We start from the raw sequence: 14,288 nt of genomic DNA, 5'->3' as shown, positions 1-14,288 counted from the left end.
AATTGTGACAAATGTTGCCCTCTCTAGGTTTAGTAAATAAACCCCATTGTGTACAACCTGTTAGGCTGTCACATTCACGTGAATAATGAGTTGTGTTACTTCCTGCTGAATGCAGCTGGGTATAATTTGGCGTACAACCACGTCAGGCTGCCTTTGCAGAAAAAATGGGGCTCAACCATCTGTTTTTGACGCCCTCCCGACAATAGGTGTGAACAGTGGTGGTGCGTCCATAGTGGAGCGCAGGAGCGCCGCCCCCCTCTCTCCTGCACTGTCACTCAACAATACATAGATTCATGCATTGCATGAATCTATGTATTGTCGCCGCTGCCGCCCACTATTCAGGTGGCCAGCCCCCTGTTGAGCGCTGGCCATCTGAATAACAGCGGTGGGTGTGTTTTGGAAGTGTCTATCAGAGCCATAGGCTCTGATAGGCTTCCCGATTACACCCTGTGGGCTTCTAAATAGTTAACAAGAGGGCGCACAGGGTGTGCGTTCCCTGGTTAACACTGACACGCGTCTCAGCCAATCAGGTTCACCGGGTCTGATTACCGGTCACCTGATTGGCGGAAGCGACATCAAGGGGGGGAGAAGACATCAAGGGATCGTGGAGGAGGATGGCTGACCCGAGAAAGGTAAGTGCTGTGCAGGGGGGGGGGGGGTGTCAATCTGGCTGTATTTTGGGGCAATCTGGCGTCATTTTATGGGGCAAACTGGTGGCATTTTACAGGAGAAATGGCGGCAATTGATGGGCACAGTGGCTGCGTTTGATGGCACAGTGGTAACAATTGATGGCACAGGGGCTGCGTTTGATGGCACAGTGGCGACAATTGATGGCACACTGGCTGTGTTTGATGGCACAGTAGATGCGTTTGATGGCACAGTGGCGACAATTAATGGCACAGTGGCTGTGTTTGATGGCACAGTGGCGACAATTAATGGCACAGTGGCTGCGTTTGATGGCACAGTGGCGACAATTGATGACACTGTGGCGACAATTGATGGCACAGTGGCTGCATGTGATGGCACAGTGGCGACAATTGATGGCACAGTGGCTGCTTGTGATGGCACAGTGGTGACAATTGATGGCACAGTGAGGCTGCAATTGATGTTTTTCTTTTTTTCGTTTGTTTGCGCCCCCCCCCAAAAAAAATGTTGGGCACCAGCCGCCACTGGGTGTGAAGCAGCACTTAAAAACTATTCTATTTAAACAGAATTATAAACGAGGCCTAGGAGGTTTATTCCGATAGAGAAACAGCAACAGGAAGGCGCAGCGCTGTTGAACTACACTGGTTGTTGAACAGCTAGACCGCGCATGCGTTGATCTCGCGGCCAGGCCTGAAGTGAACGATGAGAGACGGGAATGTATGGCGCTGTGTCTATCGATTTTATGAGCGGCCGGTGTTAGCACGCTACATTGTACCGAGGGGCCTTCCTCGTCAGACCGGCATTCTTAGAAGTCAGCTCTTTGTTGGGCCCATCGAAGCCTCGCCCCCATCGTTTCCTTTTGTTTCCCCCGCCCCTCTAGTGGGAAAAAAAAATCAATATGGCAGGGGCCTGGATGTGCCAGTGACACAATACGAGAGGATTTATAATGCTGAAGAGTACGGGATATTTTCGGGCAGTGGAATGTCCGTTCAGGAAGGCTTGCCGGCGTCCCCATTGTCACTTCAGACACCGAGGAAGAGGGCTCGTGACTTGTGAGGGGGGACAGGCCCGGAACGGGGCAGGTGAGAGCTGATAGATACCATGGACTCCTAACGTTTCTACTTTGTGTGTGTGTGTTGTGTACACCGAGGCGAGGGGTACCATTCCACAGCAACAAGGGGGCCACCATTCCACAGCAACAAGGGGGCCACCATTCCACAGCAACAAGGGGGCCACCATTCCACAGCAACAAGGGGGCCACCATTCCACAGCAACAAGGGGGCCACCATTCCACAGCAACAAGGGGGCCACCATTCCACAGCAACAAGGGGGCCACCATTCCACAGCAACAAGGGGGCCACCATTCCACAGCAACAAGGGGGGCCACCATTCCACAGCAACAATGGGGCCACCATTCCACACCAAGGGGCACCAACCCATTCCACTCCAACAGGGGGGGGGCACCATTCCACTAGCTCTCTTCTACTGATTTACATTTCACATTGTTTCCATGTGTCTGCTCTCTGCTTCTTCTACTGAAAAGTGATTGGATCATGACAAAGATTTTCACTTCATTTTTATGGTGAAGTGATCACCACCGCTTTTTCTCTAACCGGTACATACTGTGCCCGCGTAGTTTCATCTGTCCGATCTGGGAGAAAATTACCAGTCCGTGCAAAATTGACATTTAGCCCTTGTTCACATTGCAGCGATTTGACATGTCAATCCGCATGCAAAATCGGGTGCTATTGCTGGCAATGGCACCATCCAAATTGGCTCGACGCTGCATTGATTCCCAAAAGTAGTTTCGAGGTGTGTTTTTAAAATAGACATATGTGCAGAAAACCCACACAGATGTTCCCGAAGTCTGGGACTGTCATGCAGGAATGAAATCGCACAATTTCATTCCCACTGTCAGTGTGAACCTGCACTCAAAGTGATTCTAAAGGATGTCTTTAACCACTTACCCCCCGGACCATATTGCTGCCCAAAGACCAGAGTACTTTTTGCGATTCGGGACTGCGTTGCTTTAACGGACAATTGCGCGGTCGTGCGACGTGGCTCCCAAACAAAATTGGCGTCCTTTTTTTCCCACAAATAGAGCTTTCTTTTGGTGGTATTTGATCACCTCCTGCGGTTTTTAGTTTTTGCGCTATAAACAAAAATAGAGCGACAATTTTGAAAAACATGAATATTTTTTACATTTTGCTATAATAAATATCCCCCAAAAATATATAAAAAAACATTTTTTTTCCTCAGTTTAGGCCGATACGTTTTCTTCTACATATTTTTCGTAAAAAAAAATCGCAATAAGCGTTTATTGATTGGTTTGTGCAAAAGTTATAGCGTTTACAAAACAGGGGGTATTTTTATGTCATGTTTATTATATTTTTTTTACTAGTAATGGCGGCGATCAGCGATTTTTTTTTTTTTTTTTTTTTTTTAATTTTTTTTTTTTTTTTTTCGGTACTGCGACATTATGGCGGACACTTCGGACACTTTTGACACATTTTTGGGACCATTGGCATTTTTATAGCGATCAGTGCTATAAAAATGCATTGGATTACTATAAAAATGCCACTGGCCGTGAAGGGGTTAACACTAGGGGGCGGGGAAGGGGTTAAGTATGCCTGGGTGTGTTCTTACTGTGGGGGGGGGGGGAAACACTGATCCTCGGTTCATACATTGTATGAACCGAAGATCAGCATTTCCCCTGCTGACAGGACCGGGAGCTGTGTGTTTACACACACAGCTCCCGGTCCCCGCTCTGTACCGAGCGATCGCGTGTGCCCGGCGGCGATCGCGGGCGAGCGGGGGGCGCGCGCGAGCCCCTAGTGGCGGCTGGGAGAGAGGACGTCATACTACGTGCTCTCGCCCAGCCGAGCCAACTTGTCGACGTATAACGGCGGTGGGCGGTCGGCAAGTGGTTAAGGGCTAGTTTACACTTGCTTCAAAACAAGGCTTCGGACAGACTTTGTTAAAGGGGAGTTCCAGGCTTTAATTATGTTTATTAAAAGTCAGCAGCTACAAAAAGTGTAGCTGCTGGCTTTTAATAAACACACTCACCTGCTCCACGGTTGGCCGCTCCTCCCCGACAGCTTTCGGCTTCACGGCCAGGTACTCGCTGCGCATACGAGAGTGGCACTGCACACTGATTGGTCAGACGATCGCCTGGGACCTGTCGCATGTCCCAGGTGATCGCCTACCGGGAGGGACCGCTTTAGGCGATATGACGTATCGCCTAAGCGGTCCCTGGGCGGAAGGAGAAAATGGGACAGGAAGTCCCACTCCTCTTGAAGCTCCCACTCCCCTCCAAAAAAATTACGGAAGGGGGCAAGAAATGGATTAAGCGGAAGTTCCACTTTTGGGTGAAACTCCGCTTTAGAGCTCTCTGAACGGCAGTCAAAGCTCCTGTCACTAAATAAAATGGTTAGCTTACAGCAGTATTTGACAAATTCCGGGCGCCACTTCGCCGTGGAGCCTAGAATTTTTGACCTGGCGCCCATGGCAGCAGAGCTGGGGTATTCTGTGAGCGTCGGCCGCGCATCCCCCCACCTGCGATCGTGCCGTGATGGCCGCTAATTGAGGCTGTGGCTTTGCGGCCTATGCTTCGAGGGGGCTGGAGTGAGGCGAGCTGCCTGCCGGCCGGGATGGATAGATGTGCGGGGTCGGGGATGATACGCCTCCGGCCGCCTCTCCCCCCGGGGATTGGGAAATTCCTCTGAGGGGGCGGTGCCACCTACGTCACTGCCACGGGGAGACACAGGAAAGGAGCTGGCCAGAGGCTGCAAAGTAAACACGGCGGTCAAGTGATCACTACGAGCGCGAACAGCAGGTTATGGTAAGAGAAGCCAAAAATACTATAATTTAAAACCATAATTTATAGGATTGTTGCACTTATGGTTCACACTAGCAGCCACTGTGCCCATCAATTGTCGCCACTGTGCCATGCCATTAAACGCAGCCACTGTGCCATCAATTGTCACCACGGTGCCATGCCAAACGCAGCCACTGTGCCATTAATTGTCACCACTGTGCCATGCCATGATGCCAAACGCAGCCACTGTGCCATGCCATCAATTGTCACCACTGTGCCATGCCATCAATTGTCACCACTGTGCCATGCCATCAAACGCAGCCACTGTGCCATGCCATCAAACACAGCCACTGTGCAATCAATTGTCACCACTGTGCCATGCCATCAAACACAGCCACTGTGCAATCAATTGTCACCACTGTGCCATGCCATCAAACACAGCCACTGTGCAATCAATTGTCACCACTGTGCCATGCCATCAAACAGCCACTGTGCAATCAATTGTCACCACTGTGCCATGCCATCAAACGCAGCCACTGTGCCATCAATTGTCACTACTGTGCCATCAATTGTCACCACTGTGCCATGCCCTCAAACGCAGCCACTGTGCCATGCCCTCAAACGCAGCCACTGTGCCATGCCCTCAAACGCAGCCACTGTGCCATGCCCTCAAACGCAGCCACTGTGCCATGCCCTCAAACGCAGCCACTGTGCCATGCCCTCAAACGCAGCCACTGTGCCATGCCCTCAAACGCAGCCACTGTGCCATGCCCTCAAACGCAGCCACTGTGCCATGCCCTCAAACGCAGCCACTGTGCCATGCCCTCAAACGCAGCCACTGTGCCATGCCCTCAAACGCAGCCACTGTGCCATGCCCTCAAACGCAGCCACTGTAACATCAATTGTCATCACTGTGCCATGCCATCAAACGTAGTCACTGTGCCATGCCATCAAACTCGGCCACTGTGCCATCAATTGTCACCACTGTGCAATTCCATACATTTTTATATTGAAAATAAAGCTTTGTCGTTTAAAAAAAAAAAAAAAAAAAAAAACCTGGCTCCTAACTTTTTTTAGCTGGCTCCCTAGATTCCAAGCAAATTTGTCAAGCCCTGGCTTACAGTCCTGTTTACACCTTGCTTTTGCTTGGTGCTTCGATTAGGCTTTGGTGGGGCTTTGACGAGGCTTCGGTGGGACTTCAAGCAAGCTTTGCCCTAGACTTCTATAGAGGCTTGGAAGCACCACTGAGGCTACATGGGGTATAATTTATGAAGCGAAGCCAAAACAGGACTGTAAGCTAACCATATTATTTAGTAAAAGGAGCTTTGACTAGCATTTAGAGAACTTTAACAAAGCCTTGTTGAAGCAAGTGTAAATGAGCCCCTAACCACCTCCGACCTGGCCACTGCACATATACGGCCGGGTGAGTGCTTCCTCCTAAGTGGACATTCAGGAATGTCCCTCAGAAGTAGGGGGGTTGCGCGCACGTGCCCGTGCAGTGGCGCAATCCTGATGCGCTTGTGTCACCCAGACACGACACATCTCTGATCAGCAGGAGGGTTCTGGGATTGGCCCTCCTGATCACAGGACGGCTATGTCCAGTCACAGTTGTCATGTGATGTAAATAGCCGGTTGCTAGGCGATCGACTCTCCTCTCCTCACATAGAGCATTACCATCTGTATGTGTAGGGTGAGGAAACTTATGATTTTCCCAGTAAAGTGATGGCTTCTTGGTGCAGGGGTGCTTAACCTTTTGAAGAGTGAGGGCCATGTAAGTAACTGGTTAATTGTCACAATGAACTATGGGGTTTTACCCCCCCCCCAAACCGCAAATGTAAACAAGCCTTTACGGTCCCAAGCCCCTTGCTTTCAAACTGATGTGCTGCAGTTTACCCATACCACGGGTGCAGTGCATCTTCAGTTTTCCTGTGGGTTAGTTGCACTTTGCCATAGACTTCTACAATCTTGCAGTTATGGTGCACTTTCTGAAAGCACACCAAACCTGCAGGTCATAATAGCAGTCTGGCTCAGTGCAGGTAACCCGCAGCTGCACTGCGCTACACCTGCGGATCAGTTTAAAAACTGCTCAGTAACCATTGCAGAACAGATATGCCCATTGGTATATACTGTCATTTTCATAAACTCGCCTATAAATGATTCTTCATTGCAGTAGAAATGTTGCTGTCCCAGGCAGGGTGCATTAGGTCAGGGCTCGACAAATCCCGGTCGCCATGTCGACCAGAAATAGGGTCCTGGCGACTTGGCTTGGAAGGGGGGCAAAAAAAAAAAATTACAAGTTATTACCACCAGATGTGTAAGCTGGCGCCATCTGGTGGTGGCCGTTGGTATTACAAGTTAGGCATTACAAGTTAAAGCGGTAGTTCACCCCCCCCCGACACATTTTACCATCGAGACAGGCATTGTAGCGCGAGCTACAGTATGCCTGTCCCGATTTTTTTAACCCCGTACTCACCTTGTAGTCGTCCATCGTAGATTCCGGCTCCCGCGGGGAATGGGCGTGCCTATGGAGAGGGAGGATGATTGACGGCCGGCCCTGGCACGTCACTCTCCCCGAAGACAGCCGGAGTAGGTCTCGGCTCTTCACGGCGCCTGCGCACAGGCTATGCGCACGCGTCGTGAAGACCAAGCCTATTTCGGCTATTTCCGGAGAAGCGTGACGCGCCAGAGCCGGCCGTCAATCATCCTCCGTCTCCATAGGCACGCCCATTCCCCGGAATCTTCGATGGATGACTACAAGGTGAGTACGGCGGTAAAAAATTCGGGACAGGCATACTGTAGCTCGCGCTACAATGCCTGATTTTAAGGTAAAATAAATTTTTTTTTTTTTTTTTCCCGTCGATAGGGTGAACCCCCGCTTTAAACAGCAATTCTAATGTAAATTTTCACTAGTTTCACTGCCATCTTCTTCCCTCTAATTAGAACCCCCGAACATTATATATATTTTTTATCCTAACACCCTAGAGAATAAAATGGCGATCATTGCAATACTTTCTGTCACGCCGTATTTGCGCAGCGGTCTTACAAGCGCACTTTTTTGGGAAAAAAATCTCACTTTTTTTTAATTAAAAAATAAGACAACAGTAAAGTTATCCCCATTTTTTTTAATATTATGAAAGATAATGTTATGCCGAGTAAATTCATACCCAACATGTCACGCTTTAAAATTGCGTCCGCTCGTGGAATGCCGACAAACTTTTACCCTTTAAAACAGGGATATGCAATTAGCGGACCTCCAGCTGTTGCAAAACTACAAGTCCCATCATGCCTCTGACTCTGGTTTCATGCTTGTGGCTGTCAGAGTCTTGCTATGCCTCATGGGAATTGTAGTTCTGCAACAGCTGGAGGTCCGCTAATTGCATATCTCCGCTTTAAAATCTTCATAGGCGACGTTTAAAAAAATCTACAGGTTGCATGTTTTGAGTTACAGAGGAGGTCTAGGGCTAGAATTATTGCTCTCGCTCTACCAATCGCGGCGATACCTCACATGTGTGGTTTAAACACCGTTTACATATGCGGGCGCTGCTCACGTATGTGTTCGCTTCTGCGTGCAAGCTCGTCGGGACGGGGTGCTTTTTCTGGCTCCTAACTTTTTTAGCTGGCTCCTAGATTCCAAGCAAATTTGTCAACCCCTGCATTAGGTATAACTCTGCCTGGGACAGGAGTCGGCACTATAGAGCTGTGGTCATCAATCCTGTCCTCAGGGCCCACTAACAGGCCAGGTTTGCAAGATAACTGAAATACATTGCATGTGATATAATTTGCTTTTCAGTGATTGCTGTGTTCTTGTCTGCATCTTCCCAAAGTAATACATAAAACCTGGCCTGTTAGGCTGGATTCACACCTATGCCGTTTTAGTGCTTTATGCATTTTGCAGATTTGCACTACAGTCCATTTAACATGGGTTTTCTATGGAACACGTTCTGTAGTGCAATAAGCACTAAAACTGCATAGGTGTGAATCCAGCCTTAGTGTGCCCTGAGGACAGGGTTGATGACCACTGCTATGGAAGAAGTATCGACTTATGCGGCTCCCTCCGCAGCCAGTTGCTTCTTCTACCGCCAGATCCATCCACAACACTGATGCTCTGGGATGGAAGGTCAGCAACCCGCAATCTATGCTTTCTATAACCACTTGCTGGGAGGATATATATTACATTGTAGCAAAGTGTCATTTCTTCAATGTTGTCACATGAAAAGATATAATAAAATATTTACAAAAATTTTAGGGGTGTACTCACTTTTGTGAGATACTGTGTATTTCCATTACTAAGGAGAACACACTGAGGATCAACCTGGAGCTTCAGACCAGGACAGCGAATCCTCATTGAGGGGGAAAAAACTGACACCTTTTAACCACTTCCATACCGGGCCATTGTGAAATGACGTCCCCAAAAACACCCTGCCATCCTGAGTGGACGTCCATATGACGGTCTCAGGTTCTCGCTGCTATTGCTGCTCCATTGGGACACAGCCCCTCCCAGATCAGGGTAAAGGGCCAATGAAATTTGGTTCTTTACCACGTGACCGGCTGTGTCCAATCGCAGCCGGTCACATGTAGTCTGTTAGTATCCCTCGGACACAGCCTATTCTCGATCAAGGTAGAGAGCCAATTAAATTTGTTCTTTACCACATGACCGGCTTTGTCTAATCACAGCCAGTCACAAATGTCGACAAACGGCTGTAGCGCCATTTCTGGGTTCTCCTCCCGGCAGGAATGTGCCAGATTGCCCCCCCCCCCCCCCCCAAGATAAAGAGGACCCGTTGCAGGCCATCAGGAGTACCTGAGTAGCTGTCTCCAGCCCACGAGAGTACCCGAGTAGTTGTCACCAGTTGGGGTGTTTTCTTTTCAAAAGTGGGGCATTTGGTGTAGAGGTAGACCGATATGTTTTTTTTTTCTGGCCGATGCCGATATTTAGAAATTGGGATGGCCGATATATGATGCCGATTTTTGTGGCCGATATTTTAGGCCGATTTAAAAAAAATAAAAAGCAGGAAGGAGTGGAGTGGGTGAGGTTTTTTTTTTATTTAATTTTTTTTAAAACCTCACCCACTCCACTCCTTCCTGCTTTTTATTTATTTATTTATTTATTTATTTACTTGGAAAAAAACAACTTTATTGATATAAAGTACATTTGACAATAAAAGAACCTTTACAAACGCTGGTCAGTGTAATGAAATATGCAAATATGTTATAGGATGTACAGTCACATGAATACAGGTGCCCTGAGTCAGTTGGCTGCTTAATCTAACATACACCTAAAAGCGTGCCATTGTCGTGGTGCTCCAGGGCCTTCAAAAGATGTGATAGGTTGTTAGGAAATTAGATTTGTAATTTATGCTACTAGAATGCCTGACAGTGCTCCCTGTTGGACCTCTCTATGTGGCCAGGCTTTAAAAAAGTCTCGCACACGTGATATCACCATACTCAGGACGAGTAGCAGAATGTATTTTGGGGTGTAATTGGAAGTGTGCATATGCTGTGTGTGAGAAATAACTTGTTATGATTAAAAAAATAAAAAATAAATAATAATTTCTTAATTTTCCTAAGAATTGTGGGAAAAAATTACAACTTCAAAAAACTCACCATGCCTCTTACTAAATACCTTGGACTTTTTCAAAAAGGGGTCATTTGGGGGGTATTTGTACTTTCCTGACATTTCAGAGCCTCAAGAAATGATATGGGCCGTCGGTACACCAGGAGTCATCTTTTTTTAATAATTTGCACTAGGGTTGTCCCGATACCACTTTTTTAGGACCGAGTACAAGTACCGATACTTTTTTTTTGTGTACTCGCCGATACCGAATACCGATACTTTTTTTTAAATTCAGCCATGTGTCCCTCAATTCAGCCATGTCCCTAATGCAGCCTTGTGTTCCCTAAGACAAAGCCAAGTCAATCCCCCCTCCCCCCGCCGCTGCCAACATCTAGTTACTATGCGCTGGGGGAACACAACAGCTGTCATTTGCATTTGAATAGCTGTGTGTTTCCCCGCTGCGCCGTCATGTATAGCCCCTCCCCCTTGCCCAGAAACTTTGATAGACAGGTCACCCGTCGTATCAAAGTGCCCGGGCAAGGGGGAGGGGCTATACATGACGGCTCGGCGGGGAAACGCACAGCTATTCAAATGCAAATGACAGCTGTTGTGTTCCCCCAGCGCATAGTAACTAGATGTCGGCAGCGGCGGGGGGAGGGGGGGGATTGACTTTGCTTTGTCTAAGGCGGCAGCGGCAGCAGCTCTCCTCTCCCCCATACGAGGACTGCTCTGCTCCGCTCTCCACCCGCACTCCACCCCCTCTCCACCCGCACTCGAAAAAAAAAAAAAAAAAGTATTCTATCTGGCAACGGGAGTATTTGCGCGAGTACAAGTACTAGCGCAAATACTCGGTATCGGTACCGATACTAGTATCGGGACAACCCTAATTTGCACCATAGCTTGTAGACTCTAACTTTCACACAGACCAAATAATATCCACTTATTTCAGTTCATCAGTTTTTACCAAAGATATGTAGCGATGTATATTTTATTTATTTTTTCAACATTTTCGCTTTTTTCACTTAGGTCACAAAAAAAACTAGGGATGCACCGATATATCGGTGGCTGATACATATCGGCCGAAAACAGCTGTTTTGGGGACATGCCGAAACAGCTTAAAAATTGCAGATAATGACTGCTCGCACGATCACCGCTGACTGTTCCGTGTCCTCCTCCAGCCCCCCTCCGTTTTTGCTGCAGTCTCTCTCTATGTCCTCCTCCGTGTTTCCTTCTCCTCCGTGCGCCATGTATCCCGCCGTGTCCCCCTCCGTGTATCCCGCCGTGTTTCTCTCTCCTTCCGTGCTCCTCCTCCACCCCCTGGAACTGTCAGGATGGAGAGCGGGGTCAGAGCCTGGTAAATCCCACTCCTTACTGTTTCTTTATGGACAGAGTCAGTGATGACTGACTGTCCATTCACATAACTGAAACATCGTAAACTATGTTTACAATGTTTCAGTTTATGAATGAAGAGGAGCTGCTGTCTTCTCTCCTTTCATTTTCAGTGCAGCTGAAGCTGCAGAGAAAGGGATTGGGGAATCTGTGTCCCTAGTCCCTTTCTCTGTCTCAGAGGGGAGATGTCAGAGGTCTGTTAAGACCCCTGATATCTCACCAAAGCCCCCCCAACAGGTTTGATTAAAAAAGAAAAGAAAAAAAATTGCAATAAAAAATAAAAAAACACACTGACAATCCACTACCCCCCCACTCAAAGAAAAAATAAATCACTGTAAAAAATAATATAAAAAAATCACCAATAAAAAAAAAAAATTAGTAATTATAAAAAAAAAAAAAAGAAAAGTCCTTTTCGGTTTCAGTTTTGACCTGACATTTTTTTTTTTATTTCGGTTTTGTTTCGGTTCTGAAATCCATTTCAGTGCACCACAAAAAAAAAAACCTCAGTTTAATACCACCAAAAGAAAGCTCTATTCGTGTGGGGGAAAAAAATGAAAAAAAATTGTTTGGGTACAGTGTTGTATAACTGAGTAATTGGCATTCAAAGTGCGACAGCCTGGGCAGGAAGGGTGTAAAATGTCCTGTATTGAAGTGAAATTAAAGAAATGGAATGAAAAAACTAAGGGTGGGATTTTTATGAATTTGCAGTGTTTAAAGTATAACTAAAGGCAAAACGTTCTCTTTCTTGTTTTGGATAGAGTGGAGAGGGACTAGAATATAGGTGGAACTCAAAAAAAAATTATATCGTGCAAAAGTTCATTTATTTCACTAATGCAACTTAAAAGGTGAAACTAATATGTGAGATGGACTCATTACATGAAAAGCAAGATAGTTCAAGCTGTGATTTGTCATAATTGTGGCGATTATGGCTTACATCTCATGAAAACCCCAAATCCGCAATCTCAGAAAATTAGAATATTGTGAAAAGGTGTAATATTCTAGGCTCAAAGTATCCCACTCTAATCAGCTAATCAAGCCATAACACCTGCAAAGGGTTCCTGAGCATTTAAATTATCTGTCTGGGAAGGAATCACAATCATGGGAAAGACTGCTGACCTGACCGTTGGGCAGAAAACCATCATTGACATCCTCCATAAGGCTGGGTTCACACTACTACACTACTTTGATCCTACTTTGCTCTGCTACATTGGTCCTACATTTATCCTACATTGGTCCTACATCCATCCTACTTTCATGAACAGGATACTACTTTGGTCCGACTTCAATGATATTCAATGGGCCTGAAGAAGGATCAATGTAGGACCAAAGTAGTACAGGGAGCATTTTCAAAGTCGGACCGACTTGTGTAGGACCAGTGTAGGACGCTACAAGACGCTCTCATAGGGAAACATTGAACACAGAGCAAAGTAGGATGAAAGTAGTGTAGTAGTGTGAACCCAGCCTTAGGAGGGGAAAGCCTCAAAAGGTAATTGCAAAAGAAGTTGGATGTTCTCAAAGTGCTGTATCAAAGCACATTAATAGAAAGTTATGTGAAAGAAAAAGATGCATAAGCGGCAGGGATGAGCGCACCCTGGAGAGGATTGCCAGGAAAAGGCCATTTAAAAGTGTTGGGGACTTTCACAAGGAGTGATCTGAGGCTGGAGTCAGTGTTTCAAGAGGCATCACACACAGACAGATCCTGGACATGGGCTTCAAATGTCGTATTCCTCTTGTCAAGCCACTCCTGAACAACAAACAACGTCAGAAGCGTCTTACCTGGGCTAAAGAAAAACAGACCTGGTCTGTTGCTTAGTGGTCCAAAGTCCTCTTTTCTGATGAGAGCAAATTTTGCATCTCATTTGGAAACCAATGACCCATTTTTTATCAGACCTGTTGGGGGTCTTTGGTGAGATATCATGGGTCTTAATGGACCCCTGACATCTCCCCTTTGAGACAGAGAAAGGGACTAAGGACACAGATTCCCCAGTCCCTTTCTCTGCAGCCTCAGCTAAAATGAATGGAGAGAAGCTCCTCTCCATTCATAAACTGAAGCATCGTAAACCCAGGTTTAGCGGCTCCTACCGCTGCTCTCCATCCTGACACATCGAGAGGGTGGAGAAGGACATTGAGGGGGGACAGTAGCACGGAGGGGGAAGAGCAGCACAGAGGAGGATACAGGGGACAGTCAGCGGTGATCGGTGTGGCTTTGGGAGGAGTTACAAGCACCGATCACCGCTGTATAACTTTAACTAAAGCAGCTGAAAAGGGGGCAGATCAATGCTTGCAACTCCCCTGCTTCACGATCACCCTGACTGCCCAGGTATTGGGTGAAGCATCGGAGCATTTCCCTATCGGTACCAATACTAGTTTCGGTATCGGGACATCCCTAATAATTATGACAGATCATGGCTTGAACAATCTTGCTTTGCATGTACAAAGCATCTCATGTATCTCTATCTCATATATTTTCACCTTTTAAGTTGCTTTAGTGCAGGGTTTGACAAATTTGCTTGGAATCTAGGAGCCAGCCAAAAAAGTTAGCCAGAAAACCGCACCCCGTCCCGACGAGCTTGCGCGCAGAAGCGAACACATACGTGAGCAGCGCCCGCATATGTAAACTGTGTTCAAACCACACATGTGAGGTATCGCCGCGATTGGTAGAGCGAGAGCAATAATTCTAGCCCTAGACATCCATTGTAACTTAAAACATGCAACCTGTAGATTTTTTTAAACGTCGAAGATTTTAAAGGGTAAAAGTTTGTCGGCATTCCACGAGCGGACGCAATTTTGAAGCGTGACATGTTGGGTATGAATTTACTCGGCGTAACATTATCTTTCATAATATAAAAAAAATGGGGATAACTTTACTGTTGTCTTATTTTT

General features: G+C 46.9%; 1 protein-coding gene across 7 annotated transcripts in view; it reads left to right on the top strand.

Moving 5' to 3' along the window:
• The first annotated feature begins 1,301 nt into the window (after positions 1 to 1,301).
• Positions 1,302 to 14,288, top strand: part of REXO1 (RNA exonuclease 1 homolog) — a 213,213-nt gene continuing 200,226 nt past the window's right edge. For 4 of the 7 annotated variants that reach the window (XM_040322589.1, XM_040322588.1, XM_040322586.1 and 1 more), the window contains exon 1: positions 1,303 to 1,727. In XM_040322589.1, the coding sequence (XP_040178523.1) occupies positions 1,592 to 1,727 (136 nt within the window). In that variant the 5' untranslated portion in view covers positions 1,303 to 1,591. Of the gene's footprint in view, positions 1,728 to 14,288 lie in introns of all 7 variants that reach the window. The other 3 variants (XM_040322587.1, XM_040322591.1, XM_040322590.1) reach the window with 1 other exon arrangement.

Source organism: Rana temporaria, chromosome 1 (assembly GCF_905171775.1).
Source record: "Rana temporaria chromosome 1, aRanTem1.1, whole genome shotgun sequence".
Taxonomy (NCBI): domain Eukaryota; kingdom Metazoa; phylum Chordata; class Amphibia; order Anura; family Ranidae; genus Rana; species Rana temporaria.
The sequence above is the reverse complement of the archived record's forward strand: the minus strand, read 5'-3'. Positions and strand labels throughout refer to the sequence as shown.